A 27,922-nucleotide genomic window follows, 5' to 3' on the forward strand; every position below is an offset into this window, starting at 1 on the left:
CCTCCACGTCGACTTCCCCGCTGGACAGCGAGGGAAAGAAATTGGACACGATGGGGCGCAGAGTCATCTCGTCTGCAGCGACGACGATTAAGGCGGCCAACGCCTTGGCTATCGTAACCCGCTACGACAGGGAGCTGTGGTACAAACTGGCTCCCCTGCTGGACTTCCTACCGGACGACAAGAGGGCGGATGCCCTGGAGATCTTGCAGGAAGGTGACGTGGCGTCGGACCACGCCATCACGATTGCGACGGACATCGCTGACACTGGATTTCGCCAGTTGGGCAACGGCGTGTGCCTTAGACGGCGTGGATGGCTCAAGGCTACTGACTTCCGTCAAGACGTACAGACCAGAGTCCTGGACATGCGGTTCGATGGGAACAACCTGTTTGGGAAAACAGTGGACGATTCCCTTCAAGCCATTAAAGCAGACACGGAGATGGCCCGGGCTCTCAGGGTTCTCCAGCAACGGCGGCCGCCCTTTCGGAGCGGCGGAGGCAAGGGCGCCTCCAAAGGTTCTGGCGGCGGATTTTCCACCTACCGTCAAGCGGCCCGTTCGTCGTCTCAGGAAGCTTACAGGGGACGAGGCAAGTCAGGCGGACCCCGCCGTCGTCGCCAAGGAGGTCAAGGCGGCAAAGCCTGGTCGAAGCAGGATTGAACCGGCCGTGGGGTCGGGCCCCCACCGAAGCACCCCGGTGGGGGGCCGGCTGGCGAGCTTCATCAGCATGTGGGAGTCCATCTCCACCGACCGTTGGGTGCTGGACGCCCTAGCCCGGGGCCACGTGCTCGAGTTTCAAAGAAGGTGCCCGCGCGTCCCCCCTGTGGCCAGGAAAGAGCTTCACGTCCCTCAGCTTCTCCTGGAGGAAAAGGCGATGCTCAGGAAGAGCGCCATCGAACTCGTCCCAAAGAGGCTTCGGGGCTCCGGAGTTTACTCAAGATACTTCCTCGTGAAGAAGAAGACGGGAGGATGGCGCCCCATCCTAGACCTACGACGACTGAAAAAGTTCATCAAGGCAATTCCCATCCTAAAGGGGCACCGGAAATTTCTCAGGTTCGTGGTCCAAGGGCGTCACTATCAGTTCAGAGCCCTTCCCTTCGGACTACGATCGGCACCCAGGGTATTCACCAAGTGCCTTGCACCAGTGGCGGCGCAGCTGCGCCGAGAGGGGATCCACGTCTACCCCTACCTGGACGACTGGCTCATCTGAGCCAAGACGATGGAGCTCGCCGTGGAGCACACGGCAAGGACCGTCCAACTTCTCATGGACCTGGGATTCTCCGTGAACTACGCCAAGTCCCACCTGGTACCCGCACAAGACGCACTGTTTCTGGGAGCGAAGCTCGACACAGTGTCCCTTCTGGCCTCCCCGTCGGAGGAAAGGACCAGGGCCATCCTGGGCAAGGTACAGCGGATGTTGGTTGCCAACGCGGCCAAGGTGAGGTCCATCAAGTCCCTCTTCGGAATGATGTCTTCTTGCATCTACCTCATTCCCCTGTGCAGGCTCCGGATGCACCCGTTGCAGGAGTTCCTGGACGCGCGCTGGATCCAAACGACGGGCAGCTTCGAGGAGAGGATCACACTCGACGAGAGTTTCCGACGAGCGATCCGGTGGTGGGGCACCCGCGCGCATCTGACGGCGGGCATGGACTTCCAGACCCCAGGCCACCAGGAGACAGTGACCACGGATGCCTCCCTGGAAGGGTGGGGAGCGCACACCGAAAAACTGCACGCGAGAGGCCTTTGGCTCCCGACGGAGAAGTCCCTCCATATCAACGTCCTGGAGCTCCGTGCAGTGTTTTGGGCCCTCAGGTCCTTCCTTCCATCCCTCAAGGGCAAGGTGGTGAGGATCTTCACCGACAACACCACCACCATGTTTTACATCAGGAAACAGGGCGGAACCAGGTCCCCAGCACTGTCCAAGGAGGCGCAGGATGTTTCTGGTGCCGTTTCATCTGGCAGGGATAAAAAACACCATCGCCGACTCACTCAGCAGGGAGCTGCGCTAGTGCCACGAGTGGGAACTACAGCAGGATCTAGTGGATCGCCTCTTCCGACGGTGGGGAACACCCCAGATCGACCTGTTCGCGACGGCGTCGAACTCCAAGTGCCGGAGGTTTGCCAGCAGATTTCCCCAGCCGAGGAGCATGGGCGATGCTTTCTCGTTCCCCTGGGAGGGCCTGTCCCTATACGCGTTCCCTCCATTGCCACTGCTGATCCGGCTCATCAACCAGCTCAAGAGGTCACGGTGCAGGATGATCCTCGTCGCTCCTGCGTGGCCGAGGCAGATATGGTTCCCGGACCTTCTGGACTTGTCAGCGTCCCCGTTAATCAAGCTGCCAGTGGACGCGGATCTGCTCTCCAGGGAAGGAGGCGCCATCCTCCACCACGACCCGAAGTCGCTGAACTTGCAGGCCTGGCTCCTGCAGCGCTAGAGTTTGGAGGATACGACATACCTGCCGACTGCAGAGAGGTTCTTGCAAAGGCCAGGGCGTCCTCGACTCTTAAATGCTACGGACACAAATGGAAGAGGTTCTCTGTCTGGTGCCACGCACAGAAGATTAATCCTCTAAGGATTACGGCTCCCCAAGTACTGCCGTACCTGTTGACGCTGGCCAAAGCTGGACTGGCACACGCGTCCATCAAGATTCATCTTGCTGCGATCTCCCGATACACCAGAACCACGGGGCGGACGTCCTTGTGGTCTCATCGTCTGGTGAAAGAGTTCATGAAGGGACTGTTCAGATCGTTCCCGCCGGTGAAGGCTCCGGCCCCGGTGTGGGAGCTCAACGTGGTGCTGACCAAGCTCATGGGACCTCAGTTCGAGCCTCTGCACTCGGCCCCGTTGAAGTTCCTGTCGTGGAAAACAGCGTTTCTTGTGGCCATCACCTCCGCACGACGGGTGGGAGAGATCCAGGCCCTTTCCTGCAAGGCCCCGTACTTGACTTTTCACGACACGAGGGTGGTGCTCAGGACGCACCCCTCCTTCATGCCCAAGGTGCCGTCGGACTTCCACCTCAATGAACCCTTGGTGTTGCCTGTGTTCTTCCCGTCGCCTTCGTCGCCGGCTGAGAGGACTTTGCACTCGCTGGATGTGGCTAGAGCGCTGAAGTTCTACGTGGACCGCACGAAGTGTTTTCGGAAGACGTCACAACTCTTTGTGAACTTTGGACCTGTCAATCAGGGGAAGGCTCTCTCGAAGGCTTCCATTTCCAGATGGCTCTCCGGCTGTATCATGTACTGTCATCGGTTGGCAAACCGACCGCTGCCTGGCCGTCCGAGAGCCCATTCCACCAGAGCGATCGCAGCTACCACGGCGTTCCTTTCTGGTGTGCCCCTGCTGGACATATGCAGGGCTGCTACGTGGAGGTCGACGCACACCTTCACGAAATTCTACTGCGTCGACCGGGATTCCAGGGAGGAGTCCAGGGTCGGCCAAGCAGTGCTGCGCAACCTGTTCGCCTGAGGTGAGCCTGGTGAGGAGGTAAGAGTGCTTAATGTTGAGCCTTTGCCACCTCCCGTGGTTGTGCATGTGTGTACTGCTATGTATTCTTTATTCATTAGCATGTGAATCCATGCCAGACCCCATGCTGGAGAAGGAACAAGTTACTTACCTGTAACTGTTGTTCTCCAGCATGGGTCTGGCATGGATTCACATGCGAACCCTCCCGCCTACCCCTCTGCGGCTCTTCACTTGGTCATACTGCCACTTCACGTGCTTCCAAATCTGAAGATGGCTGCCAGAGGCGGGGCTTGGGTAGAGGGCAGTCATTGGCTGTGGTCAGTATGACGCAGAGATCAGTGATTGGTTACTACTACGAAAGACAGATCAGAAACAAAACTGATACTGGTTTTTTCTTTACCGAGGATTCCCAGCCTGACGACGGGGAATATTCATGAGCATGTGAATCCATGCCAGACCCATGCTGGAGAACAACAGTTACAGGCAAGTAACTTGTTCCTTCCCTCCTCATTCTCCCACGAGTCGGGAGATGACGGTGCGTTGGGCTCGACGACGGGTTCTGAGGGCGACGGCGACGGAACGGGTCTCCCGTCGCACGGGCCTCGCCGCCCGACGAGATTGGCTCATTCCACGCCATGATCGCCAGGGCGTCCGAATTGTTCCAGCTCTGCCCGGAGGAGCAGAAAAAGGAAGGTTTCCTCTATCAGCGCCGGGAGGCCAAGAGGAAGACGGTCATCGCGGTGCCCCTAATCGATGACATCTGGGAGGGGGGCCTGTCGGTTCTCAAAAACCCCTCCACGGCACCAACCAAACGGGACCGGTACGAGAAGAAGTACCGGGTCCCCGAAACCGCTCCCCTGTGCCTCAGGGCCCAGCCAACGCCAGACTCTGTCGTCTCGGCAGCGGCGAAGAAGAAAGCGGCGGGGTCAGGAGCCTCGACGTTGAATTCCCCGGCAGACGGCGAGGGAAAGAAGTTGGACGCCATTGGGCGGCGGGTCATTTCGTCGTCGGCGGCGACGACTATCAAAGCGGCCAACGCCATGGCGATCGTGGCCCATTACGACAGGGAGCTCTGGTTTAAGCTGGCCCCCATATTGGACTTCCTGCCGGACGACGAGAGGTCCGAGGCCCTGGAAATACTGCAAGAGGGCGAGGTGGCGTCAGACCACACCATAACGGTGGCAACCGATATTGCCGATACCGGGTTCCGCCAGCTGGGCAACGGTGTTTGCCTACGACGACGGGGTTGGCTCCGGGCGACCGACTTCCGTCAGGACGTCCAGACCAGGGTGTTGGACATGCCGTTCGACGGCAGCAACTTGTTCGGGAAGGCGGTGGACGAGTCCCTCCAAGCCATAAAAACGGACACGGAGACGGCCCGCGCCCTAGGAGCCCTTCAGCAACGACGGCCCTTTCGGAGCTCCGGAGGCAGACAGGGTGCCTCCAAGGGATCCAGCGGTGGCTCGTCCTGCCGCCAGGCGGCACGCTCCTCGTCTCAGGAGGCCTACAGGGGTCGCGGCAAGCAGGGAGCGCCTCGCCGCCGTAGGCAAGGTGGCCAGGGCGGCAAGGCCACCACCTCCAAGCAGGACTGAACCGGCCGTGGTCTCGGGCCCCCACCGAAGCACCCCGGTGGGAGGCTGGCTGACGAATTTCGTCGGCGTGTGGAAGTCCATCTCCACCGACTGTTGGGTGCTGGATACCCTGGCAAGAGGGGACACTATCGAATTCCTGAAGAAGTGCCCTCACGTTCCACCTGTGGCCAGGAAGGAAAATCACGTCCCGCAACTGCTGTTGGAAGTACGGGCGATGCTCAGGAAAGGCGCCATCGAGCTTGTCCCGAAGAGGCTCTGGGGCTCCGGGGTGTACTCAAGGTACTTCCTCGTCAGGAAGAAGACGGGCGGCCTGCGCCCCATCCTGGACCTTCGTCGTTTGAACAAATACATCAGATTACAAAAGTTCAGGATGGTCACCCTCCAGCACGTACTGGGACAGCTGGAGGAAGGCGACTTCTATCGTCGTTGGACCTGGAGGATGCATACTTCCACGTTCCCATCCTCAAGTCACCGAAAGTTCCTCAGGTTCGTCGTCCAGGGACGCCACTACCAATTCAGAGCACTGCCGTTCGGATTGAAGTCGGCCCCCAGGGTCTTTACCAAGTGCCTAGCACCAGTGGTGGCGCGGCTGCGCCTACAGGGGATTCACGTCTACACCCTACCTGGACGACTGGTCATCCGCTCAAGGACGAGGGAACTCGCCGTCGAACACACTGCTAGGACCGTCCAGCTACTCACAGACCTGGGATTCGCCATAAACTACCCAAAGTCCCACCTGGTGCCGTCGCAGGTGGCCCTGTTTCTGGGAGCGAAGCTCGATACAGTGAGGCGCCTGGCGGCCCCGTCGGAAGAACAGACGAAGACCATTCTAGGCAAAGTGCAGCGCCTGCTAGCCACGGACGTGGCCAGGGTGAGGTCCATCAAGTCCCTCCTGGGGATGATGTCCTCTTGCATCTACCTGGTGCGCCTCTGCAGACTACGGATGCGCCCTCTTCAAGAATTTCTCGACACCCGTTGGATACAGGCGACGGGCACCTTCGAAGACATGGTCCCCCTCAACGAGGTGTTCTGGCGGGCGATTCAGTGGTGGGGCGTTCAAGCGCACCTCACGGCGGGCAAGGACTTTCAGATGCCGGCGTACCAGGAGACGGTGACGACGGACGCCTCCCTGGAAGGTTGGGGCGCCCACACCGGAGATCTCCACGCAAGAGGCCTCTGGCTCCCGGAGGAGAGGCTCCTGCACATCAACGTCCTGGAACTCCGAGCCGTGTTCTGGGCTCTCAAATCGTTCCTCCCGTCGCTCAAGGGCAAGGTGGTGCGGATCTTCACGGACAACACCACGGCAATGTTTTACATACGGAAGCAAGGAGGCACCAGATCCCCAGCCCTATCCAAGGAGGCACAGGATCTGTGGCACTGGGCGGTCGCCCAGGGGATGTTCCTGGTTCCCTTCCACCTGGCAGGAGAAAGCAACACCATCGCCGACTCGCTCAGCAGGGAGCTGCGCGCGTGTCACGAGTGGGAACTGCGCCTGGATCAGGTGGATCAACTCTTCCGACGATGGGGCAAACCCCAAATCGACCTGTTCGCAACAGCGACAAACTCGAAGTGCAAGAGGTTCGCCAGCAGGTTTCCCCAGCCGAGAAGCATGGGCAATGCGTTCTCATTCCCCTGGGGCGGCCTATACCTGTATGCGTTCCCTCCGTTGCCGTTGCTGCTTCGACTCATCAGCCAGCTCAAGAGGTCCCGGTGCAGGATGATCCTCGTCGCACCGGCGTGGCCGAGGCAGATCTGGTTCCCGGACATTCTGGACTTGTCAACGTCCCCTCCCATCAAGCTGTCGGCGGACGCGGACCTTCTCTCCGGAGAAGGAGGCGCCATCTTCCACCACGACCCGGCGTCGCTGAACCTGCAGGCTTGGCTCCTGCAGCGCTAGAGTTTGGAGGCTACGATATACCGGCCGATTGCAGAGAGGTTCTTGCAAAGGCCAGGGCGTCCTCAACTCTCCAGATATACCAGAACCACAGGACGGACGTCCCTGTGGTCCCATCGACTGGTAAAAGAGTTTATGAAAGGACTGTTCCGGTCGTTCCCGCCGGTGAAGGCCCCGGCGTGGCAACTTAACCTGGTGCTGACCAGGCTCATGGGGCCCCCATTCGAGCCGATGCACTCCGCACCTATGAAGTTTGTGTCGTGGAAGACTGCGTTCCTGGTGGCCATTACCTACGCACGACGAGTGGGAGAGATCCAGGCCCTATCCTGCAAAGCACCGTACTTGACTTTCCATACCTCGAGGGTGGTGCTTAGGACGCACCCCTCCTTTATGCCCAAGGTGCCGTCGAACTTCCATCTTAACGAGCCCTTGGTGTTACCTGTTTTCTTCCCGTCTCCTTCGTCGCCGGCCGAGAGGACTTTGCACTCGCTGGATGTGGCTAGAGCACTGAAGTTCTACGTGGACTGCACGAAGAGTTTCCGGAGGACATCACAGCTGTTCGTGAACTTTGGACCTGTGAATCAAGGGAAGGCTCTCTCGAAGTCTTCTATTTCCAGATGGCTCTTCGGCTGCATCATGCACTGTCACCGGTTGGCTAACTGACCGCTGCCAGGCCGTCCGAGAGCCCATTCGACCAGAGCGATCACTGCTACTACAGCGTTCTTATCTGGTGTGCCCCTGCTGGACATCTGCAGGGCGGCTACGTGGAGGTCGACGCACACCTTCACGAGATTCTACTGCGTCGATCGGGATTCCAGGGAGGAGTCCAGGGTCGGCCAAGCAGTGCTGCGCAACCTGTTCGCTTAAGGTGAGCCTGGTGAGGAGGTAAGAGATGCTTAATGTTGAGTTTTTTGTATTGCTTAATGTTGAGCCTTTTACCACCCCCCGTGGTTGTGCATGTGTGTACTGCTATTTAATCTTATATTCATGAGCATGTGAATCCATGCCAGACCCAGTGCCGGAGAAGGAACAAGTTACTTACCTGTAACTGTTGTTCTCCAGCATGGGTCTGGCATGGATTCACATGCGAACCCTCCCGCCTACCCCTCTGCGGCTCTTCACTTGGTCATACTGCCACTTCACGTGCTACCAAATCTGAAGATGGCTGCCAGAGGCGGGGCTTAGGTAGAGGGCAGTCATTGGCTGTGGTCAGTATGACGCAGAGATCAGTGATTGGTTACTACTACGAAAGACAGATCAGAAACGAAACTGATAATGATTTTTTCTTTACCGAGGATTCCCAGCCTGACTGGGAATATTCATGAGCATGTGAATCCATGCCAGACCCATGCTGGAGAACAACAGTTACAGGTAAGTAACTTGTTCCTTCTGGGCAATACAAGAAGGAATTTCTCTGTCGGCTGTTCACCTACCCGGAGAGCAGAACACAACGGCGGATGCTCTGAGCAGGCAGAGCAGAGTCTCCCACGAATGGGAACTAGCTCAGGAAGCCCTTCAAAAGATCTTCACCCTTTGGGGAACCCCAAAAATGGATCTGTTCGCGACTGGTGCTAACCGGAAGTGCGAACTTTACTGCTCAAGGGAATTTCCTCCACGAGGAGCTTTAGGAGATGCGTTCGTGGTGGACTGGGAGTTTCCACTTCTGTGCGTGTTTCCTCTAGTCCCTGTGATTCCTTGCGTAATCAGGAGGTTGAAAACCTAGCCGGACCTTCTGGACATGTCCATCTGCCCTCCAATATGTCTTCCACAAAGAGAGGATCTTCTCTCTCAAGAGAAAGGTCGGATTCTCCATCCAGAGGTCTAGACACTCAACCTTCACGCATGGTTTCTGAGAGGTTGAGATATAAGGATTGGGACCTCCCGGACGATGTAATGGAAATTTTGATTTTGGCCAGAAGGCCAGCAACTAAATCCCTGTACCAGTGTCGTTGGAATTAATTCAGTAACTGTTGCAGGAATAGGAATGTAGACCCTTTTCAATGTGGCACTCCTGTGGTGCTTTATTTTCTGCTACATTTGGCCAATCTGGGGCTCCAGGTTGGAACAATGACGGGATTCCTGGCAACGTTTTACATTTTTAAGCGCTCCTCGGAAGAGGTTTCCTATTTCAAAATTCCATTGATTTTCCAATTTTTTAAGGGGCTCACCAACGTGTACACTACAGTACCATTTCATGTCCCTGCTTGGAATTTAAATCTTGTGTTGAAATTCCTGACTTGTATACCTTTTGAGCCTCTACATTCCTGTCCTTTAAGGCTCTTAACACTTAAAACTGCCCTTCTTGTGGCTTTAACATCAGCCTGCAGGGTTAGTGAGTTACAGGGGCTCTCATGTAAACCTCTGTATACTACCTTTCACAAAGACAAGGTGGTACTTGGAGTTAAACCTTCCTTCTTGCCGAAAGTAGTTTCTGACTTCACTTGTCACAAAGAATAACACTTCCAACATTCTACCCTCCTCCTCATTTGGGCAAAGAGGAGCGATTACACAGACTGGACCCAAAAAGGGATCTGAGTTTTTATATCTCCAGAATGTCAAAATTGCGCCAGGATGTCCAACTTTTTGTGGGTTATACTGGTCTTAACTTGGGATTAGTGGTGACAAAACAAACTATATCCCACTGGATTACTTTGGCTATTGTGGAGTGTTACAGGTTAGCCGAGAAAGACCCGCCAGAAGGGCTTTGTGCCCATTCCACAAGGGGTATGGCAACATCTGCAGCTCTTCAGAGGGGAGTCCCTGTAGTTATCTGTTCAGCTGCAACATGGGCATCAATCCATACTTTTGTTAAGCATTACTGCTTAGATGCTTCTGTGTCCCATGAGGGATTGTTTGCAAAATCTGTACTTTATTCTATCCATGATAAAATTAAATAATTCTCCCACCTCCTAAATTACCTCTGCTATGGGAGTCTATCATGGATGAGGAATACGTGGGAGGACACAATCCATTCGAAGAACACGTTCTCCCACGTATTCCTCATCGCCCCTCCCATCCTTCCCTGCTGTACAATTTACGTGGTTTACACTTTACGTTCACGAAATGCTTACAGTCTCGGGCACGACTGAATGTTTAATAGTTTATACGAAAAAACAGAACTGTAGCCAACTGGCACGGCACAAGCTACTTATACTCTTGGTGACGTCGACACGCTACGGAGACCATCGAGGGACATCGACGCTATGACCTCGTGCACACCGCCCTCTGCCGAGAATTGTTTTTTTCGAAGCAGCAAAGCTGGAGAGATAGGAATATCATAGATGAGGAATACGTGGGCGGAACATCCAGTTGAAAGAACGTTACAGTTGGTAAGTAACTTGTTCATCGCACTCTTATTCAAAAGGCAAGCAGCCCAGCAATAGCCACCCTCTAGAAGATCCAGCTAGGCCAAGTAAAGTGACCTGGTATCTCCACTGACACTCAATAGACGAGCCTAAGGATGGCTCAAGGGGCAAACAGCCCTGCAGTCACCGCCCACGCAGCTTTCTACAGCCAGATAAAACACGTGCAGAAATGCAGTGGTTCGTATGTAAAAGGAGTGTAAGAAGTTGCAGAAAGTGCAGAGGCAAATATAACTGCATGCACGTTCCGCAAAGGAACCACTGCACTTACCACAGGCTGGTATATAAAGCCTTGATAACGCTGTGCAGGAGTGCCACCCGCACAGCCCTCACCCCTGTCCCCTCACCAGGAATCACTGCCACGTTACCTTGCCATCATCAAAAAAACTAAAACTGAGGACGAGGCACCCCCAGTCGGGGAGAACAGTCTTAACACTAGCAAAAGGACCTAGCAACGAACTCTGGCATCAAGCTGCACTGATCACAATCGTGTGCACGGTCAGCCACTTCTGACACAACTTTGTTGAGATTCTCAATGATCGTTGTCTGTTTATAAGCTAAATAAAATAAAACCTACACATTAAGACCTTGTACACGGGTACACAATAGGCCTCAGACCAACCGTCTAGTGGAATGAATTACTCAAACTCTTGACGAATTTTGTATATCAAGATGGGGAAAACTAGGATGAGTTGTTTCCATGGTCTTTATTTGCAATCAGAAAGACACCCCAGGCATGAACTGGCTTCTGCCCCTTTGAGTTTATCGATAACCAAAAGCCCTAGGGCATTCTTGATATGCGAAGGGAGCGATGGGAACAGCAAGACGTCCAAGCCACAAACTCTTGATTTTCTGTAGAGAAGACCAGAAATGGAATGGGCACTAATTGGGGATCTTGATCATGGCACCAGACTCTGGAGGTTTCAGGTTGGCACCATGTGATGGTTTTATTACCTTCCACTGATGAGCACTTCAGTGACACTGGCCCCATCATAAGAATGTCTTTGTCTGGAATTGTAGAAGCAGAATAGTAATCAATGTAAGGGCCTTCACGAGAAGTGAAGATGAGTTGCTCGCCAGATGAATTGGTCCAAACCCCAACACCTAAAGATGTGCAGTCTGTCCAAAAACATCTGAGACTTACTGAACTATTTCGCTGATCTTTTTTCTCAGGTAACAAGGACTTTCAAAGGTATTTTCCAGTCTTTCCATATGCCACCAGGCAGTTCAATGCACCTGGACCACTATTGGCTACCTGAAGCTTGTTGGCAGGTCATAATGGCGGAAATGAGTACGTTTTTTTAATTGAAGGTCTGTCTTGAAATGGGAAAAATCTTCCTCGGGGCCAGCCCTTGGGAGCAATAATTACCCAATTCAGCCCAAAATACAGGTTCTATTGTGCCGAGCAGTGAACTCATGCTAGTGACAAATGACACCTTCAATAAGTTTTAGTATTTATTCTAAACAGTGAATTTCATTTACATTTTGGGATTCAAGTTAGAGAAGATTACAAAGCACAAAACTTAGAGAAATGCAAAATATAGAGAAACATAGAGAAACAGTCTTACGCCCCTTCAATCAGCACTGGGAGACCGTGGCCCTGATAAGCTAGCTGTAACAAGCCCCGCTCAGAGGACAGCGCTGTAGGGTACCGTCAGAGCTACAAATTCCGGGCACTTGATCTTGCTCGAACCAAGTCCACAGATCGATCTCCCCCCGAGTCATGTGGGCATGCATTTTTATCAGTCCATGACGCACAGTTCCAGAACTTTCCCTGTGCAAAATATAGGCTTGCTCATGGAAAAACCCAACTCTGTCAATTTCCACTGTGCTCCTTTTCTGTGCCCCTCCCTGCTTGGAGCCCATCTGCGCGAAAGCTAGGAATGTCTTATCAGTGCCTTCCCAGAGAAAGGAAGATTAGTTTACGAAGCCATGCAGGGCTACAGTTAGAAAGGCAGAATATTCTAAGAGAAGCCGAGATGAATTAACCCCATGTGAGCAAGCTCTAAAAGGCATGCACTCATAGCTTAGTGTTCATAGCGCTTAAGATTGGCTATCTAAGCGCTATATAGGTGCCATAATGTTCCAAACACTCCAACAATGTCTATTAGCTACAGAGCTGGGGCCTTCGCCCTGCCTGTCTATCAACAATGCATAATGTGACCTATCACTCCTACTAGGCCTGCATATTCCTTGTAGCTCACTACTGCATAATGGAAGTGCTACAACAGACTACTGTCAGCATTTTTGGCACATACTTTGAATAAACTATTGGCTTTCAGCGGCTAATGCTGTCATCTAAAGCCCTGATTGGCAAAGTTGCAATTTTGTTCATCACTACACTCCACCCCTATTCAAAGTGTGTGCGACAATGCTGACTAATACCCATCAACATAGTATGTAGTGCAGTGATAAAGACCTTGGGGCTTTGCAAGAGGTTTAAGCAAACTATCTTCTAGCGGTTAGTCAGCGTGGCATGCAAGGTTAGTAAAAACACTACCTAAACAAAAATGTACACAAAGTGAACAGTGACATATACCCTTGCCAAAACCTGGCCTACACAAAAATACCTACACAAAGTGAACATGGACATTTACTCTAGCCAAAACCTGGCCTACACAAAAATATCTAAATAATTATTGTATACCTGATTGTCAGTTAAAAAGCAGCATGCAGTTAGAATGTCAAGGCAATCCGGTGTAGTCTAATCTACAATGCACTATTGCATTTATGTATGATTACCAATTCTAAACCTGGTAGCCTTTCACTCTAAGGGCCTACCCTCCCCCTGATCCCAGGGCATTCAAACGTGACTATGGGCTGTGTGATTAGACACTTCCCCCCATGTATGTGGAACCCAACCAAAAACCATCTAATTTCATGAGCAAGGTGAACCCATGGGCACCAGGTTATCTAAATAAAAACAATTCTACTAATTTGCATTAAAGCATGGCATGTTATTCATGCAATCAAAAGCAAGCGATTTGATCCATATGTTTGCTGGTAACTGTAGCTCTGTGTGCCAGTGGGTTGAGGATGGTCGCCCCACTCAGTGAAAAGCCAACACCTGCTGATTTAACAATGTTTGCCATACAATGCATCGTGTGTATTTAGCAGTCTTGTTGACCTGCCCTATGGCAGAAAAAATGTCTTCATACCTAAAATTCTGCCATCTCTAGTGGTTGCCAATACTTGTAGCAGTGTTGGGCGTATCAATGGGCCCCACTAGGCCACAAGTTTTATAGCAGAGCTGGCATCAGAATCCATAGTGGCTAGCTTATTGTGCACAGTTTCTATGTCAAAAGCATATAAAGCTCCTGTTACTCCCCGCTGCTCCCGCAATTAATGAATCTAGCTCCCTAGCTACGCGCACTCTAGTGATGGGGCATAGAAATGGACCCCATTTGTAGCAGCTTGGTAGCACTAAGGAAACATTGCCTCGTGATAAATCTATGTCTAAGTGTATCATGTAATAACAGAGGTGTGCATTACCAGCCTACAATTTAAATGTTGCCTTACTACTGGAAAATCTAACATGTTCACAGTTTCTACCTTGTGTGACTTGGAGAATACCCTTCTTCAAGTGGGATATCTACCATATACAATATTAGTTTTAGCTACAAACACCATACTACCATTCGGCAGTGGCTGTTTCATCACACCATTGTGTGAAATGCATTTAGTCAAGTTATAGTCCATAAAATCTTGGCGAGAACACTCGCTGCAGTTCTTGGTCAGAAAAAACATCACATTAAACAAATTAAACAAATCGTTGTATCCATTCACTGAAACATTTGGGCCTAGGATTTCATAGACACCAGTCATGAGTCAGTGACAAAAGATGCCCGACAATGTGCCAGGCCAGTACGCTAGCAATTCCATGTGGATACTCATTTGTAGCGCTTTTCCAAAGAATTATTCCAAATGTCTACAATCAAAAGGTGACTCTTTGCATTAGTGTGCTGGAGATAGCTGTCCCCACAAAAACATGAAACTGGTTGGTTTAACAAAAACCGTGTCACACTATGTGTCATAAAATCAAACATCAAGTCAGTCATGGTTTCATTTACCCGCTTTAAGGCTGGCTGTAAAAATATCCAGTGTTTCAAAGGTTACCATCTCAAATTAGAGCTCACACACTTGGCAGCATTACTTCCAATTAAGGACCTTAACCTACGCACAGTTGACTTTGATGTGCGCACTCATTTTATCTCAAAATATATTACGCTCCTGCTTGCATAATCCTGCTGCCCCAACAATTCATAAATCATTTTCCTGCCTACGTCCAACGTAGAAGTTTTTGAAAAGGCAAAATATCTCTGGTTAAAGCAATTCAGTTGGAAGAGCAAAACATTTTGTTTTTTCAGATTCATCTGAAAAAGTGCATTTAAAAAACATTTTTCAATGTGTTAGCATTCAAGTGCTGTGTCACACAGCTGTTTGTGGTGCATGATGTTACAGTCCACAACCCATTGTCCACAGTCCTTTAAACAAGAAAGGCAAAACATATCAACCAGGTTATTTCCAGCAATTGAATCATTTGAATGTGCAGCATCAAATATTTGATAACTAGCCAAGTCTGCACCGTGCCAGTTCAGCAAAAGTTATTACTCTGTTGAACACCTTTCGCAGATTGCAGAACAAATGTCCTCATACGTCATGCATGTTAGCAGCATTGAGTGCGGTGCAGGACAGGTTCAAAGTTCATATATCATCTCGCAGTGACTCGCTTTCTCTGAGAATGCGTCTGCTTGACTGATCAGTGTCACCCGCAAATTGCACACATCTACCCCAATCATGGCACGCAACTGTCTTGGTTTTTTGCCTAGGCAAAATACAAACAGAAATGTTAGGATTTCATCAAAAGTACAATGTCATTATTCTTCATGTTAGGATGTCATCAAAACTTCAATATCAGCGTTATCCACCCCTTCCCTTAACACCACCCCCACCTTCAGAAGTCTCATCAGGTAACTACACACTTTATCATTGCTACTACAATTATTTGTCACCCTTCTGCATGTTATTGGGGGCTTATTTACACTCAACCATACGGGGTGTAATTGCCTAGTCACAAACTCATTTGTGCAATGCGATCCTAGTTGGTCAATGGTACCTCAGACTGATCTGTGCTTTTACAAAAGCCATATAATAAGTACCCAGGTCGCAGTTCTCAATGGATCAATGCTTTTCTTTGTCACCAGAGCGATCACGAATGCCAGGCGCCAACTTGCTTCCAGTGTTTCATGATCTTGATTATGGTTGCCCTGCTGGCATCACTCCATTTTTCAAAGGTAAAGTCTTTCAGTCCAATACCGCCTGCAGTTGCACAAGCAGCTTTGTTTATTTTTCTTCATACAGCTAGTGTCTTTCAAGCCTCTGGTTTTCCACTTTCCCAAAGGGTGTCTGCTGATTTCTTGAGCCACCCCTTTGAGCGCGATAGTCTGAATCAGTTCCTTTTGTTGCTTCAACAAATCATTCATTCTTGCACTAAGCCGTGAGGCTTCTGGATCATGGCTAATGTGCAGTGTTCATGTTATACTCCAAAGCCCCGCTCTGCATGTTGTCTCTTGCAAAACGGCTACCTTTGTCAGTTTGCTTCCATCTGAACACCATAATGTCTTTGTCAGTTACTCCAGCCCTGGCAATGTAGCTTGCATTTTGCCAGCTGTGTATTTTCACTTCTCAAAGCGCCTAGAGGTTTCTTCTCCAGTGCACAGCGCTTTACTTCAGTTCACATCACATGGAGCACTGGGATGCAGCTTGCACGGCAATGTCTCTTCACTTCACATCACATCACATGGCGCATGGGGATGCAGCTTGCACGGCAATGTCTCTTGAAATGGGCAGCTGTCTTTTCTTAGCCCATTCACAGATGCACAGGTTCCCCAAATGTTCAGATGCGATGTGCCCGTCTGCCATTCTGCATGCAGCATTTGTTTTCCTTCCAGTGTTGATACTGGGCTAATTCTTTACTTCTGATCAGCTCTGTTATTGCATGCTAGTGTCAGCATGCGTACATCAGCATGTGTACGGTAGATTGTGCTCTTTTTCAATTTCTCACTCACAGTAATTATTGCCTTCAGTTCTGTTTCAGCATTCTGTCTGTGCACCCCCCTCCTCAGTTTTTGCTCACACTGACGGTGTCTCTCACAGGGGATGGAATGCAGGAATGTCATTGTTTATCTTTCATGTGCACATGGCAGCGCCATGAGCACGCAGCAAACTTATCTCTTTGCCTATAACTCTTAAACTGTGGCGGCTCCAATGAAAGGCACTCGTTTCATACAGTTCATCCAGATTAACTATTTCCTGCACTGCTTTCAGCAACTCAGAAAAGCTCCCATATCTGCCAGCTTCTGTAAACACCATTTCACTGAACAGGAGCGCAGTATTCTGCTGTTTTCTGCCTTCCTCCAACAGTTTTTTTTTCTTCGCGGACCTCGCCCAAGACAGTGCAAGTTATCTTCAAGGCACAAGCTCTGCACACACAGCAAGACTCTTATTTTCAAAAGAGGCACTTTTTCTTGTCATCAGATTTTACTCCATGTAATTTAGCAAAATGTCAAAGCGTCTTTTAGCCTGTTTTGAAACTGATCAATGTCCCATTTAAAAGGCATACATTTTTTTTTTCTTTTTCCTCGTAACCTTGTAGTTTGGCTTCACAAGCTCACTCCAATGCAATGTGCGATCTTTCAAAAGAACCCACAACCCACTAAATCTTTGTGCTGTCTTATCACACACAGATTTTTCATTCTGTTGTACCATTGCCAGAATATAACCACTTATTTCAGTGCATTTAAAACATGTCATGTGTAGTGCAGCTCCCTGCACGTTTTTTTTCTCTGCAAGAGCAACCCACACTCTATATTGCTTGTGGGCTGTTAATGTGTCAACAACATTTTTCACCATGTACCACAGTCAACAGGTCACTATTTCCAAAACATACATCACTTATAACGCAACAGTACAAATCCATGGCATAGCGTGGGAACAGTCAAAATACTCCAGGGGCAATTTAGGGGCAATTTAGAAAAATATAAATTGTTTTTTTTTCCCCCACCCATTGCAAACTGATTTTGCAATTCCAAATCAATACACAAAAATCGAAAATCCAAATACCATTCACTCACTTTCTTTTTTAAGTGAGTCTCTCACCCATTATAAGCATGGCACAGCTAAAATGCAATGTAGCCATTTTAGTGTGTTTCCTTTAAACAGAATACACCACCAGCACATGGAATTTACAGTTGCCAAAAGAAAAACAAACCCTTTAGGCTTTCAACACAGATGTTACTCTTTCTCCTAAACGCGGCTCATTCCCACGTTATCTTCAGAAATGTCAACACTTCAAAATCATACATTTAAAAAAAGCGAACCTTCACCTCCGTACATTACAGCCCCCCACTCGCTAGCACACTGGGGCTGAGTCAATGGTTGAATTACTATTCACAATTTGCATGTCAAATCCTCGCAACTGTTTTTCCTGCCCTCATGACAGAATAGAGTTGAGAACTCCGTCTCACTTTGCATTTCAAATTACAACTTTAAACTGGGGAAACCACATGATAAAATTATTTCCTAATTGAACATAAATCTTTCTTGACCATTCATCGGAGCGCTTTAAACATAGCCATTTCCCGCTTGTTTATCGCCATGTGCTCCCTGGCTCCATTCCCAAGCAATAACTCAGTCACGACTGATTTACTGAAGGGAGTCTTAACCACACAAGCTATCGGCCACAGCAAGCCGACACAACGTTGCTGTCTTTTGAAGTCTGAGCTGCAGTGAGACCACCAAGGAAATGCGACAGCCTGCTCCTCACTCTGCACTGTGTTCTCTCACACAATTTGTCATTTCACAGCAAGGCACTGCTCTGCACAAATCCCCAAGCTGCCACCAAATGTCTTGAAATGGGAAAAATCTTCCTCGGGGCCAGCCCTTGGGAGCAATAATTACCCAATTCAGCCCAAAATACAGGTTCTATTGTGCCGAGCAGTGAACTCATGCTAGTGACAAATGACACCTTCAATAAGTTTTAGTATTTATTCTAAACAGTGAATTTCATTTACATTTTGGGATTCAAGTTAGAGAAGATTACAAAGCACAAAACTTAGAGAAATGCAAAATATAGAGAAACATAGAGAAACACAGTCTTACGCCCCTTCAATCAGCACTGGGAGACCCTGGCCCTCATAAGCTAGCTGTAACAAGCCCCGCTCAGAGGACAGCGCTGTAGGGTACCGTCAGAGCTACAAATTCCGGGCACTTGATCTTGCTCGAACCAAGTCCACAGATCGATCTCCCACCTGAGTCATGTGGGCATGCCTTTTTATCAGTCCATGACGCACAGTTCCAGAACTTTCCCTGTGCGAAATATAGGCTTGCTCATGGAAAAACCCAACTCTGTGAATTTCCACTGTGCTCCTTTTCTGTGCCCCTCCCTGCTTGGAGCCATCTGCGCGAAAGCTCAGGAATGTCTTATCAGTGCCTTCCCAGAGAAAGGAAGATTAGTTTACGAAGCCGTGCAGGGCTACAGTTAGAAAGGCAGAATATTCTAAGAGAAGCCAAGATGAATTAACCCCATGTGAGCAAGCTCTAAAAGGCATGCACTCATAGCTTAGTGTTCATAGCGCTTAAGATTGGCTAAGCGCTATATAGGTGCCATAATGTTCCAAACACTCCAATAATGTCTATTAGCTACAGAGCTGGGGCCTTCGCCCTGCCTGTCTATCAACAATGCATAATGTGACCTATCACTCCTACTAGGCCTGCATATTCCTTGTAGCTCACTACTGCATAATGGAAGTGCTACAACAGACTACTGTCAGCATTTTTGGCACATACTTTGAATAAACTATTGGCTTTCAGCGGCTAATGCTGTCATCTAAAGCCCTGATTGGCAAAGTTGCAATTTTGTTTATCACTACAAGGTCATAGAGCCATTCCATGGTTAATGGTTCTTAACCAATAGCATACATTCCAAAGCTAATCTTCGCCACAATCTTACTGGCATGTGATGTTTTGCTGTTTTCCAGGGATGCCCATCAGAAGAAACTCATATACTTGACATTGGGAGATTCCCAGAGTGTGTAGATCTATGTACAAGTTACACTATGAGATGTACAACCCATTATGTCATCCATATTGTTGCAGACAGGATTTTTTTGTACGTGGCTTTTAGGTAATTTCACAAATCGCATACCAACTTGAACACCACTGAAAAAAGTAGCTTTAATGTGAGTTGCTCTGAAGGGCGACACCTTTCAATCCCTTGGATTAATATCGATTTTGGTTTTGAATGCAGTGCAGTATCTTTGAAACCATAAAGTACGTTCAGGGATGTCGCGGGTCACTGTATCCAGACGGTAAAAAAAGCCTAACCGTCACCATAAACAGTGTGAAAAAGAAAAGAATGCAGGACTCTGCGGCATCAAGATGTGTGTATGTTTAATAGTGTTGCATATTCACACACTGAATGCGAAGCCCATGTACGATAACATGTTTCGGCTCTGCTGAGCCTTTTTCAAATCTGTATCCTTTGTGTATTGTGAGCTAGTTCAGCAAGTGTATTTTTAGACTACTACAATTTTGCTTTTACTTAATTTCAGACTTGATTTTGGGGATCTTACCCCGTTATTACTACAGGGCCATCAGTCCTATGGATTGTTTACATGCAACTATGGGTAAGGAGAACCGATGGATTGTTTCTAAAAATAACTTTTTTTTTTTAAAAGAAACAACAATTGCTAACTACACTACATGTAATATAAGGCAGCATCTTTCCCTAAAAAAATGCTTTTAAATGAGGTGTGTAGGTCAGGCAGTCCATTCTGTTCATTAGCCCATTCCTGATTATTAAGCCAGAGAAAGGAGTAACTTGAAATTGACTTCTGCGATGCTTACAACCAGGGATCGTCTGTTCTAGATTCTGTATCACAGGTAAGTCTTGCGTGTAAAAAGGGCTGCACAATTCTGAAACTTTCACACTTACCAATAACTAATTGCAGTTAACAAACCTCCCAGCTAACTGAAACCTGATCCCTCTTCATCGCCTCGTGTGTTTTTCCACCCACCAAATTGTTTGTGTACCCCTTTCCTATCACCTCTTCTCCACCCTCCCAACCCTTCTTTTTTCATAACCACAGACAAAGGTGTGATGACCTGACAGTGTCGCAAAACACAACTCCTACGACAAGCTCATACGTTTTAAGATGCCTATGGTTGTGATGGTGTGAGAAATTTGAGGGTGTCCGCCCTTCTTTCCCCAATACCATACTACTCCCGGGTGGCAAGGGAAAGGCCATCACTCTTGGATCCTGATCCTGATGGTGGATATGCGAGGGGGGATCACCTGGGTGGAGGAGACTTGGGGAGTGGGGATGAGGCACCGTTAGGTGAGACAAGGTATCCCCCATTTCCCTTTCACAATGAATCTTCTGTCAGTCAAGAACTCCCGATTCAGCAGTGAGTGGTCTAGTTCTTTTTGGACCAATCAACCTGGCGGGAGCTTTAAAAGCGGGAAGTATTGCGAAAATGGAGTCCGCTGTGGAGGCATGTCTACGGACTGCTGGACATGAGCAGATCTCTCCTGGAAGGTGGTGTGGCAAGTGGAGCACTCGAGAAACCCTGGAGGATGCAGCAGGAAGCGAAGCTGAAGGAAGATGGTGGTGGCCTGCAAAAAGGGAACCGGCGTGACTAGGCGAAACTGTTGTGTAAAGCCCGGTCTGCGAGAGAAGCATCAGTGAGGTTGAGCGAAGCCATGGAGTGCCGTTGGGGGTGAAATGTAACCATGTGAAAGGTGAATTGGTGTAAGGTAACCAAATCAGAAGAGCTGGGAAGTGTCCCAAGGAATTGTTGTTTTGGAAAGCTGAAAGACTTGAACTCTTGAGGAAGGGAACCCCTGTGCATTATGAATTATTTTGAACTTGGGGATGGCTCTGAACTTTTATTTGGACACTACTTATTTTGATGCTGACATCCCTACACATTGTATACAATTTGATGTGAGGGAAAGTATAAGTTTTGGAAACAGAAAGACATTTGCTTTGAACTTCCTGACAGTGACTATCGTTAGTTTCCTCTATGTATGGAAATCCCACCTTAGCATGGGGCATGTTAGGCTTTTTTCCAACCCACTTTTTTGAGTTAAATAAAACTTTACAGCCCAAACTTTATTTTGTCTGCGTCTACTGCATGATGCCTTCACAATGGGTGTAGAATACATTCTGAATAACATAACAATAAAATAACCCCAACAACCACTCTCTCTCCAGCTCAGCCCCAATTAAGGTTCCCATTTATAATGTAACCTCTATTTTAATAAACCTGATGAAGGTCTATTTAGGGTAGATGCTGTGAAATGGGTCATGGGGGCAGGGGAATGTGCATGGTGATTTTGTTCCCTGAAATAGTTTCAAGAGGATGTGTAGACTTGGGATAGTGGATTTACAATGCATAGTACCTTTTCATTTTCTATGTAATGACCAGTTTCCTGTTTTGGGGGTGGCGGTTAATCTGCAGAGGCTTTCGGTACATAACTGTGGTTACTTGTGTGGAGGGTGGGTGATGGCTATATAAACCAACACATCTATTAATGTCTGGAATCGGATATCTCGGCTTCAACTTAACCACATGTACATCACCTGTTGTCAATATCAAAACTACATCTGTAGTGTATACTTTGCTTTTTTTTCTCCAGCACTCGGCCCTCCCTTTCAATGGAACCTGTTATTTCCTTTTTCACTTAGATGGCCCCCCTTGCGACATTGTCATAAACCCGGCCAAACAGAGGATCGTTCAGAAGCTGGCACTCTATGAGCAGGGAAACATCAACAGCATGGAGCTCCTGAACTCTGGATCAAATCCAAGTAAGTCTTGCATGATGCCATTACTGCCCATAGAAGTCCTTCTTGCAGAACATTTGCTTTCTTTTCATCAGTAGTGAACCTGAGGGAGAAATGCCAGGCCTCAACTACCTGCAATCATCCCATTGTAAACTGTTTTTTGTATTTGTTCTTGGCTTTGTCCATTGGGTGTGGCATCATCATGTCACTGGCTACCCAAAGCTTCAAGCCTAATCTTGGCATCCAAGTGCTAGAGCATGCTGCCAGATGCAGTGGGTGAAAAATGGCTTAAATATGATAATGCAGAGAGGGAACAAAGTGTGTGAAAGCTTTCATCGTTAGTGGATTGAAATGGAGATGAGGTTCACGGGTCTGCAACCTGTGGTTCTCCAGATGTTTTGGACTACAACTCTCACCAGGCCTCATTGACTGTGAGAACTAGAGCGGATGGGTGTTGTAGTACAACACATCTAGAGAGCCAAAGGGTGCACCCACTTCCAGTATCACTCATGCCTTATTATGGCAACTTGTCCCTATTTCAAACCACCTCTATGCAGGTGGGGTTGAGTGAGAGGGTAGTGGTATATGCTGTTGGTATTCAATTGCCTGAAATATTTAGCAATTTTTATATAAGAGTTCACATCCTCTAATCGTTTTGCATTCTTTTTTTCATTTAATGTAGCCTTGAGTAAACCTATGACAAATCACATTCACAGCATTCAAGTCTTATGCAATAAAGTCTTACGCACCCATGTATCTATTTTCGCTAAAAAGAAGCCATCTATTGCGAGTAGCTTGGCAGGTTTAAGCTTCTAAGGGCCCCTGTGTGTAGCCATTTGGGAAGCCCAGGTGATTTCGAGCACTTCCTCAGGAAAGGAATTTGCCAGGTGAGCTATCTTACCGGAAGTGGAGCCCGCAACCGGCAGGCTACTCTCAAATATCTGCAGGCGACACATGAACGTAAAGAACCGCTGATCCGTCTCATTAACTTACCGGAGGTGATTTTCATAAAGTTCACAGGCTTCTATGTTTTACTAGGGCTAGGGGAGTAATGTTTCCAAGCATTCTAATTTAGTGTTTTATAGCGACACTCGAGAAGTACGGTGAAATAGAATTCGTGAAGTACATTCAAACTGAACTCCATTGAGGCTTTTCCAGAGAGGTGTCATTACCCTGCAAAAGGTGAACAGGGATTTGTGAGGTTTTCAAACTTAACACACGTGACAATAAACAAAGCTAGAAACAAGGTGTGCGTGTGGTGGCACAGATATAGGGTAAGTTGCAGTTGACGGTCGAGCCCGTCCCGCCAAAGCTTTTGTAATGAAAAGTGTCTCCTTCATGTCATTTCTATGGCTCTCGCTCCCAGATTGCTTCACAAGGCACTTGCCTGACAACTCATTGCCATGAATGCCTTTCAAGAAGGCAACTCTTCTTATGGGAGAATGATCAGCCATGGTGCTCCGCAGCTTTAAGGAAGTACTGCAAACAACTCGGCTGTCTTCCAGTACAAAATCTCATAAGAATGATTTGGTGGCTGTATCCGACAGCAACACCTATCCTCAATAAACAAAACGGTGTAACCAGTTGGCTATCGAAACGGGCACCCAAGGATGTTTCTTGGGTTGGACAAAGCAGTTGGATTCATAGGTGCTCAATCAGCTGTTCCCAACCAGTGCTTGCAGACTAATTTTGGTGCTTGCAGACTCATTTTAGTGCTTGCAGACTCATTTACAAGCTCTCTTCCTGTTTGTCTGGGTTTGCTTTGCATTTCATGTACACAGCAAGAAACGGGGCAACGCAGAATCCGTAAATGTTTTTTAAATGACTTTGTCAGCAGAGCAGTTTAAATTTGGAGTAATTGCTGGTGGAGGACTGCTGACACAACTGTGAGTAGTTAATTGGCATTCACTGCTGTTACTGGGATGTCCCTTTAAAAAGTAAAAATATTGTGTCATTTGGAATGGGAAAGTGAGTTTTTGCATTTTCATTCAATGTGTCCCTTCAAGTCTCTATAGCACAGCTGTAAAACCCAAAGAAGATTTGTTTAGGCTCCCCTTATCTCATATATGTACCAACTAGAGATATGAAGCAATGTGGTCATTGTATCCTTTATTATTAGTACGTGTGTTTGTAGAGACTGCGCTGCTCGCTCAAATTGTTTTTTAGAACTGCATATTTGTAGAATTTATTATTTTAGAATTGCTCCTTCTTAGAAATACTTATTTCAGTACTGCTCATTTTAGAATCCTTATTTGGATTTGGTATTTAGAATCTTTTTAGTCCTCCGCATTTTGAAAACGTATGTGCTTCATCTCACCTTGATTTGAAATTATAATTGTTCTCAGAAACACTGCAGCGTGATTCCACTACATTTATAGTGTGTATTTATAGCTTCTGACTGAAGATAGTCTGCGACAGCCTTGTGTGTGTTGTGCTTTTGATCTTAGTTTCTGCTTGTTGCTTCGTTTAAAGACCACATTTCCCAGCAAGCCTGTAGTCTAACGGAATACTTATTCGCAAACCAGGCGCAAGGAAAGCCAAGCCGGTCTGTGCTGGTCCGTGTCGGGCCAGAAGGGAGGAAGTCCTCTGCTCGTACTTGGAAGTCCATTGATGAGGGATTGCTTAAATCCTGGCCGCAATTGCAGCGGCAAGAAACATCTTTAATTCCCCCGATTCTATACCTGTTGCTCAGTCTCCGGTAAGTTCTGCTCTACCAGTCTGCTGTTCAGACGTCCTTAATCCAACTGCTTGTTTTAGTGATACTACCCCAATAACAGGACAGTCTTCACTTGTTTCCGATCTCATCATGATTCCTACTTGTAACAACGGTGAGGTTGATGGTATACCTACTGCCCCGTCTCCAAACTTCCTGCTTGACCTCCGTCCTTTAGGAGGGGGAAGGGGGGCGTACGAAGGACTGTATGAAATCTACTGCTGAATCTGACCTCGCTGCGCAAGTCCTTGGGGGGGTTGAGAAAACGCAAGTCATTTGTCGGATTACACCTGTTCATAATTTCCTATGTTCTCCAGCATGGGGTCTGGCATGGATTCACATGCTCATGAACATTCCCCGTCGTCAGGCTGGGAATCCTCGGTAAAGAAAAATCATTATCAGTTTCGTTTCTGATCTGTCTTTCGTAGTAGTAACCAATCACTGATCTCTGCGTCATACTGACCACAGCCTGCCATCTCCCTAAGCCCCGCCTCTGGCAGCCATCTTCAGATTTTTACCGCACGTTCAAGTGTTGGGAGTCCTCGTGCTTAGCTCTCGAGCTTTTACTGCGTGTTTCGCGCTTTTTCAGGTGAATTTTCAAATTTTTTCGGTTAATCGAGCCTCAACCTCCACCGTTTCTACTCCCGTTAACGGGTACCCGTTGCAGGATTTTCCTAAGCCCCTCAAGGGTGAAGATTTCGTCGAATCAATCTTTTGGAGGATTCCAGAAGATTTGCGGCCTACTTCGAGATGGCCCAGGACGTGAGTTTGTCACCCGGACCCAAGCTGTTTTGCAGCTGCCCTGGATGCGGGCTGCAGAATGTGTTTAAAGAGGACGAACATTCGCGATACCTCTACTGTCTTCATGGGGACAAGACTCATGTAGAGAAGGACTGCCTGTTCTGCAAGAACTTGTCGGAGCGGACCATGAGGGACCGTCGATCCCGTCTCGCCAGCTGGTTGGAGAAGGGCTCAACGGGTGAGAAGAAGAAGAAAGGGTCCGAGCGGGCTTCTAAGTCCTGTGCGGGCGCCCCGGCGACGGGGGCCCAACACCAGGCCAAGCACTGCGAGTCCGCTGGCTCCGGGAGCGCCGAAAGGTCGGGCTCTTCGGTCGCCAGACAGGGCGCACCTTCCCCGGCACCGTCAACCGCGAGCCAGCGCTCCGGTTTGGGGAAGAGGAAGTCCGAGACCCCGGGTAAGCTTCGGGAGAAGCCCCGTCCAATCTCGGGAGAGGGGGAGCGAGGCGTCGCCCCTCCTCCTAAGGAGAAGGCCCGGGACGCACCTAAGGTGGTGAAGGCCCCTACCCAGCAGGCAAAGGCCTCTATCGAGGCGATCGCGCCGACTCTGGCCAAGCCGGCAGAGACCCCGCCAACGGAGACTGCCTCCGGGATTAGAGTTTCCCTGCCGCCAAGGAGGGAATCTTCTTTTCAGCCCATCGTCATGGCCACCATGATGGAAGAAGCGAGGGGGGGCACAGTAGCCTCCTCGAGCTCGGAGTCAGCCTCGGAGGAGGAACTGACCGAGGCCGTGAGGAATCTCAAAGTCCAATTCGAGAAGGTTCGATCCCGTAAGGAAGATCCTCGGGAGATAACCGAGGAGGACGACGATGGCGAGGAAGAGCAGCCTTCCCTTCCGGCGCAGCCGGAACCTAGGCCTCAGGATAGCTCGGCGGCCATTTCGTCTGCGATCCAGTCCTTATGCTCTGAGATAAGGACGAGATTACCACGGCCCAGGCCGGAGGACCCGCAACCTGGCCCATCGGGAAGTCCTCAGAACAAACAACGGAGGACCCAACCCTCTCCTCTACTCGCCCCCGTAAGGCCTACAGTTCCCTCCTCATCCTCCCACGAGTTGGGAGATGACGGTGCGATGGGCTCGACGACGGGTTCTGAGGGCGACGACGACGGAACAGGTCTCCCGTCTCCCGGGCCTCTCCGCCCGACGAGATTGGCTCATTCCACGCCATGATCGCCAGGGCGTCCGAATTGTTCCAGCTCTGCCCGGAGGAGCAGAAAAAGGAAGGTTTCCTCTATCAGTGCCGGGAGGCCAAGAGGAAGACTGTCATCGCGGTGCCTCTAATCGATGACATCTGGGAGGAGGGCCTGTCGGTACTCAAGAACCCCTCCACGGCACCAGCCAAACGAGACCGGTACGAGAAGTACCGGGTCCCCGAGACCGCTCCCCTGTGCCTCAGGACCCAGCCAACGCCAGACTCGGTCGTCTCGGCGGCGGCGAAGAAGAAAGCGGCAGGGTCAGGAGCCTCAACGTCGAATTCCCCTCCGGACGGCGAGGGTAGGAAGTTGAACGCCATGGGACGACTGGTCATTTCGTCGGCGGTGACGACGATCAAAGCGGCCAACGCCCTGGCGATCGTGGCCCGTTACGACTGGGAGCTCTGGTTTACGCTGGCCCCCATATTGGACTTCCTACCGGACGAAAAGAGGTCCGAGGCCCTGAAAATAATTCAAGAAGGCGAGGTGGCGTCGGACCACGCCATAACGGTGGCAACCGATATTGCCGATACCGGGTTCCGCCAGCTGGGCAACGGAGTTTGCCTACAACGACGGGGTTGGCTCCGGGCGACCGACTTCCGTCAGGACTTCCAGACCAGGGTGTTGGACATGCCGTTCGACGGCAGCAACTTGTTCGGGAAGGCGGTGGACGAATCCCTCCAAGCCATAAAGACGGACATGGAGACGGCCCGCGCCCTAGGAGCCCTTCAGCAACGACGGCCCTTTCGGAGCTCTGGAGGCAGACAGGGGGCCTCCAAGGGATCCAGCGGTGGCTCGTCCTACCGCCAGACGGCACGCTCCTCGTCTCAGGAGGCCTACAGGGGTCGCGGCAAGCAGGGAGCGCCTCGCCGCCGTCGGCAAGGTGGCCAGGGCGGCAAGGCCACCACCTCTAAGCAGGACTGAACCGGCCGTGGCCTCGGGCCCCCACCGAAGCACCCCGGTGGGAGGCCGGCTGACGAATTTCGTCAGCGTATGGAGGTCCATCTCCACCGACCGTTGGGTGCTGGATACCCTGGCAAGAGGGGAAACTATCGAATTCCTGAA

General features: G+C 49.6%; 1 protein-coding gene across 3 annotated transcripts in view; it reads left to right on the forward strand.

Annotated features, from left to right (window-relative positions):
• IRAK1 (interleukin 1 receptor associated kinase 1) overlaps positions 1-27,922 on the forward strand; it is a 956,043-nt gene that overhangs the window by 912,143 nt on the left and 15,978 nt on the right. For all 3 annotated transcript variants that reach the window (XM_069645435.1, XM_069645436.1, XM_069645437.1), the window contains exon 13: positions 22,058-22,177. In XM_069645435.1, coding sequence (XP_069501536.1) covers positions 22,058-22,177 — 120 coding nt within the window. The remainder of the gene's footprint in view (positions 1-22,057; positions 22,178-27,922) is intronic.

Source organism: Ambystoma mexicanum, chromosome 2p (genome assembly GCF_040938575.1).
Source record: "Ambystoma mexicanum isolate Mex_15411 chromosome 2p, UKY_AmexF1_1, whole genome shotgun sequence".
NCBI lineage: Eukaryota > Metazoa > Chordata > Amphibia > Caudata > Ambystomatidae > Ambystoma > Ambystoma mexicanum.